At 55.9% G+C, this 6,053-nt stretch overlaps 1 protein-coding gene across 1 annotated transcript in view; it reads left to right on the forward strand.

The window, feature by feature from the left end:
• Vwf (von Willebrand factor) overlaps positions 1-1,578 on the forward strand; it is a 110,161-nt gene extending 108,583 nt beyond the window's left edge. Inside the window, exons 44-45 of the mRNA XM_033765953.1 lie at positions 4-96; positions 657-1,578. Coding sequence (XP_033621844.1) covers positions 4-96; positions 657-845 — 282 coding nt within the window. The 3' untranslated portion in view covers positions 846-1,578. The remainder of the gene's footprint in view (positions 1-3; positions 97-656) is intronic.
• The last annotated feature ends 4,475 nt before the right edge of the window (positions 1,579-6,053 follow it).

A 6,053-nucleotide genomic window follows, 5' to 3' on the forward strand; every position in this document is an offset into this window, starting at 1 on the left:
GAGGCGCCCGACTGCAGAGATATCACTGCCAGACTGCAGCACGTCAAAGTGGGAGACTGTACATCCCAAGAGAAGGTGGACATTCACTATTGTGAGGTAAGGCTTCCGGCTTCACCTGGGCCCAGGCGTAAATGTGGACACCACACTGATGACGTCCGAGGATGATCTGGGGAAGTCACAAGGCAGGGAGGGAAGCAGTGTTAAAAAGAAGTGTTTGAAGATGGGCGTGGTGGTGCACGCCTGTAATTCCAGCACTTGGGAGGCTGAGGCAGGAGGATTGCTGTGAGTTTGAGACCAGCCTGGGCTACATAGTCAGTTCCAGGTCAATCTCAACTACATAGTGAGACCCTGTCTCAAAAAAAAAAAAAAAGAAGTGTTTGACTAGGGAAAAAGGAGCTTTTAACTCTAACTCTGAGGAAAGACCAACTAAGCCCTTCCAAGAGAGCGGAGAATATGCGGGGAAGATGGGCTCCATTTCCTGAAGATCAGCCTCCTGTGGGGAGCGGGTGTGCAGAATGCTAGGCCGGAGGGGACCCCAGGCTTTCCTGTGGGAGCTGCCTGGCTCTGCTGGGTGTCTCTGGGGCCCAGCAGGGAGCACGCAGGGTGCACGTGGCTCCTCCGGCCTGGCCACACCCTCTCTCTGTGCTGCACCACAGGGCAAATGCACCAGCAAAGCTGTGTACTCCATCGACACCGAGGACGTGGAGCCCCAGTGCGCCTGCTGCTCGCCCACGCACACTGAGCCCCTGTGGGTGTCCCTGCTCTGCGCCAACGGCTCGGTGGTGCACCACCAGGTCCTCAATGCCATGCAGTGCCGCTGCAGCCCCCAGAAGTGTGGCCAGTGAGGCCAGGCCCACCAGCGCCCGATGCGCCTTGCCCCTCACATGCCCTGCTCCTCATGCCCACAATAAAGGCCACTGTCTCGCCTGTGAAAGGCTGCTGGTATTTTGAGGCAGCTGCTGTAGGCAAGGGCTGAGCTCCTAGACTGATCTGGGACTACGAGAGGGCCCCCCCCCCAGCTCCCGGGAGCTGGGAGATCCCTGGAGGGTCTGGGGAGGGGCAGAGCTGAGAGGGGAAGATGGTGTGTGGGGGGGTAAAGGGCACCGAGGGTGGAGGAGGGCATAGCATGGAGCCCAGAGGGTCTCTTCAGAAGCTCAGCCTAGAGGCCTGCAGTGACAGGGATTTGCTGAGGGGCCCGGAGTTCTCCAGCGTCCCACTGGAGGAGTTTCTGTGGACAGTGGAGGGGAGCCCTCTAGCCAGGCACCCGCCACATGGGTAAGATTGTCTGACCGAGTCCCTGCTTCCTTGGTGGCCCTGTGGAGGGAGAGGTGTGAGGGCCGGGGGCACCCGGAGGTGGGGCTGCCCCTGGCCTGGCTCAGCCACTCAGCTCAGAAAGCCTCTTACTGGTTGTGGACTTGGTTACCTCGTCTGGAAAATCGGAATGGCTGTTTGACTCATGGGTTGTAGATACAAACAACGTGTGTCTAAAATTGTTACCTGAAAGGCCTTCGGTAAATGTACATTGTGTTAATGTAAGAACGAGAATAAAAAAGGAGCAAGCAAGTCTGAAAGGCAGGGACATGTGACTCAGCCCTGTCAGTGGCTGCCTCAGATTTCCTGCATTCTGAAGGCCAAAAATGCCGGTTGGGGCAAGGGGGTTCATGCTAGACCCCAAGGCCCTGATACTTGAGGTACCCTTCAGTAGGGACAGGTGTAGGGGATACACAATGTTGCCTTGTCCCCAAATCACCGATCGCAACCACTAGCCTCGGCTAGAGATGGTCCTTCCTGAAAATGTATGAAAAAGTTTACATTACACCACGTCTCCTTTGGGAGAGAGCACTGCGAGAATGAAGGGGACGCCCTGGACATACGGCAGGACATTCCCGGACGGAGAATGACTTCCATTCTAAACCCTGTAACACAGGAGAGACTCAGTCATTGAAAGGACCGAGGAAGCCAGGCCGGATTGAGGTACCACCGATCCACTTTTCTTGGCCACCTGCACAGCTGAGGAGAGGCCCTCGCAGGCCGCGGGTGACTCATCAAAGATCACACAGCTGCGGAGGGGCAGGGCCAGGTTCAGAATTCAGGTGCCTTGAATCCAGGCAAGAATCCCAGTCACCCTGCCAGAGCCATGCGATCCCAGTTGCCCCCGGATTCTCTCCTTGCTGTCACGGAAGCAGTAACCACGGAGTCTCCAGCTTTCTGTGCCACTGTTACTGCCTGGGACTAAACCCGAAGGGGCAACGGAACAGGGAAATGGCTTAGATGGTGCTCAGGAGGCTTGGAGGGGAGTTTAGTGGGTTGGGGAAGGAAGAATGGACACAAGTCGTATGTAACTGCTCACTAATTCAAAGGTCCTCTCTCCATCCACCTGCCCCCTCCCAACTTGTAGGTCTCTCAGGGAGACCAGATCCAGCCACAGGAGCTGGTTGTCACCCTGCTGCCCGATCGCCTGACTCCGCCTGGGGATGGGGTGATTGGAGGCATCTGCCGCAGAGAGGCTTGGCAGGGAGGCTGCCTCTCCCTTACAGTTGTCGCTTTTCCCAAGGCTCTCATGGCCGGAAGGTCTCCTCGTAGCTACTGACGTGACCTTTCAGGCTCAAGGACAAAGCTGAGTCAGGAAGACTGCATACAGGATTGAAAATGAGATGGGTGGGCACTGGATTAAAAGGTGCAGAAGGAGAAGCAGGTGGAGGTAGCGTGTGTGTGAGAGTGTTTTCCTCTACTTACAGGTATTCTGAGAGCAGGGTCCCCCCGTCATGCTCACCCGTATCCCACATGAGACAGGGTCCCCAAAAGTGAGTGTTCGGGGATCCTTGGAAAAGGTCTGGCAGAGAGGGGAAGGGAATGGATGAAGGCACTCCAGTGGGGAATTCCCTATTCCTTAGGGACTGAAAAGGTGTGGGGAGGGATCGAGAGGAAGGCATTGTGGAGGAGAGGGATTGGCAGTGTGTGGTGTTGTGAGCAGATGCAGGGCCCTGGGACACCCCTCAGGGAGGGGCTTCGTCTTCGACACTATGTCTGTAGAAGGGGGGCGCTGTAGTGATCAGCCCAGAGTTATCAGGGTCAGAACAGCTGTCCAGGGAGAGCACTGAACAAGGTGCCTGAAGATGGAGCCTTGTGTGACATTGGCCATGGTTTGGGACAGCACACTCTGGCTACCTGTTTGGGCATCTACTCCTCCCTCCTCTGCCAAGGGCACATTCCTGGGCCATCGCCGGAGGATGACCCTCCTCTTGTCCCCCGGGGAGGAAGGAGCTTCCTAGTCTCCCTTGGACTGTCCTTAGCCCATCCTAGCTCTCCTGGGAAACCTGTAACCCCACCCTGCCTCTTACGCCCAGTCCCTACCCTGCGTGCTCCCTGTGTACACCTATCTCTGGCTCCTTTCCTGGCTGCCAGGCAGAGTGAAGACAGGCGGGTCGGGCCCACTGCCCAGGTGCAGCCCAGCCCCTGATCTCGACCGGGCCACCTCTTGGACACTGGGTGACCCTCCGGGCCACAGGAAAGAGGCTTTGTTGGCAGGATTGGAAATTAATCAGCCAGATGGTTCAGGAGATAATCTGGCTGAATTTTCACAAGTGAAGTAGGTTGGGAGGAGCCGCGGAGAGGAGAGGAGAGGAGAGGACAGGAGGAGAGGCGGTGGCAGCCTGCACCCCAGCACCCAGCATCCTGAATCTTCCTCAGCTCCACCGAGCTCAGGTGCAGCCCCATGCTTCCTGCTCCATGCTGGCTGTGCGCTGTGTGCACACCAGGATGCAGCAGGAAGGTGAGGGTTCCTCAGAGGGAGCAAGCCAGGCCTGGGAGGGTGGAGGGGGAGGAGGCTGCAGGCAAGGGGCCGGTACCTGAGCCGAGCTAAGCCGGGATGGAATTAGCTGTGCTCCCTCGCAGATAAGCCTGCCCAGAAGCCTGCAGGGCCTGGCGCCGGGTCTGTGCCTGAGCCCGCACCATGGCCACCCCTGGGCTGTGTGGTGAGTGTCCCCGTGGGGCGAGCTGCAGGACACTCTAACACCTGTCCTGGGCGCTGCAACCCCGAGTAAACCTGGACGGGATGACCGTGAGGCCAAATGATCCTGGGACTGTAGTTGCTGCTGTTGTTATTATTATTAATCAAGGAGGAGAAGTAGCAGAGAAGTAGCAGCCTGCCAAGGACAGTGTCCCCACAGGACCTCCAAGGCCCCCTCAGCCCTGTCACCAGCGGCCCTGACCTCAGTCATTTTACCTGGAGCGAAGGAGACAGGTCTGCCCTTCCCAGGGGGCGGCTCATAGAAAAGCAGGTGGGAGTTGAGTTTTGGTGGGTAAGATGTTATTCTGCTGCACCCCGCACTGTGCTGTGTGAACAGCTGCATTGGGGCAGGGTCGGCCTGGACTGTAACGGGTTCTGCCAGGAAGTGCAGGGAGGTGGGAAGTGGCCGGGGCCTACTCCTTTGGCCTAGACAGCAAACAGAAGGGACTGGAAGGTTGGTGTCGGTGACAGTCCTGCTGCTCTGGGAGCAGCTGTGATGCTCTCACAGCTGTGTGGACCTGGGCCCAGGCCAGGAGGCTCTGATGAGCTGGGTCAGCTCTCAGGCCAGAGGTAAGGGCCAGGGGCAGGAGGGTCTCAGACAGGGTGGGGCTCTGTCCTGGGCCCTGTGATACACTTGGGGAGCTGTGGCCCTCTTGAGGTCCTTTGCAGCTACAACTGCTGCTGCCTGAATCACCCCCTTGTGCCCTGAGGCCTTTCTGTTGTCTGGATTGTAGAGTGTGAGGGGTGGGTTCCAGGTAGGTTCTAGTCCAGTTTCTGTGGGAGCCTTTTCTCTGTCTTCCATCACTGGATAAGTTATAGGGCAGGAGGCATTTGGGGGCTAACGTAGAGCATGACTGTCTGCTAAAAAATAAAGACCTGATCTTCTGGACACCTAACCATCCTGGGGCTGAGAAGCTCGTCCTACCCTTGGGATGACTGCTCGAGAGCACACGGAAACAGACTGCTGGGCACGGGTTCTTGCTTCCAGCCCAGAATAGAGCCCACCTCTCCTTGCTGATCGCTGGGAGTCCAGGACCGGGGGAACTGTGGACACAGGCCGTGTGCTTGCTGCAGCCACATGTGTACTAAAACTGCCCTGAGTGCGAGATTAAGCCCTGTGCGCTTCTGGAGGATGGTGCTGCAGAGAAAGTGGTGGTGGAGAGCCCCAGGGGTGCAAGGGTGTGGGCTGCCCAAGGAGCAGTAGGGGAGCCAGGCAGCGGGAGCAGAGCGCTGAGTGTGAGTCAGACCGTGCTTGGTTCTGTGGCTCAGGCCTCATGTTCTTGGCATTCGAAGGGGAGGGGAAGAGTGTTCTTCATCAGTGGTCCACTATGTACTGGACACTGCTAGCAGTGACTTTGGGGGGTCAGGATTAAGCACATTTCATAGATGAGAAAACAGTCCAAGAGACTAAGAAATATGTATGCTACAATGTGATTGCCACTGAATTGTTACTGAAAGATGAAGCCAGAATTCAAGCTTAGATCTGAGCCAGGACCTCATCTCCTCCCCACCAGCAAACCTCGTTGCTTTTGGTGTATTTCCAGGAAGTGTAGAATGAAGTGTGTGGGTGGATCGGCGGCTCTGAGGGAGGTGTTCATTTGCAGGGCTGTTAGTTAAATGCTGTGGTCACCCTCAGGGTCGGCCCGTACCGTGACTCTGTTCCTGACTTGTAGCCATCGTGTCTGGTTTTCACAGGGATACTGAGCCCAGCAGGCTTGGGAACACATTACACCACAAAGCCAACACCAGTGATAGTTGCTGTAATTGAGCAGAAACTTATTTATGAACTTCTGACAGCCAGGTCAGAAGAGAAATAATAAGGGACACATCATTGTCTAGCTTTTGAAAGGAGACTAATTGATCAGTGTGAACTTTAAGACGATGCTATAGTGATATTTAAATGGCTTTGCTCAACATGATGAGGTTAGGGTTTATTAATAGGATTTGAAAGAGTTTTATCTATGAGTATTGATTATTTGTTCTTTATTTTAAAAAACGAGATTTCTGTTTTATCTGTTTTGGTCCATGCTGCCCTTTTACATTT

The sequence above is a fragment of the Fukomys damarensis genome, unplaced genomic scaffold (genome assembly GCF_012274545.1).
Source record: "Fukomys damarensis isolate Sample0158 unplaced genomic scaffold, DMR_v1.0_HiC HiC_scaffold_19, whole genome shotgun sequence".
NCBI lineage: Eukaryota > Metazoa > Chordata > Mammalia > Rodentia > Bathyergidae > Fukomys > Fukomys damarensis.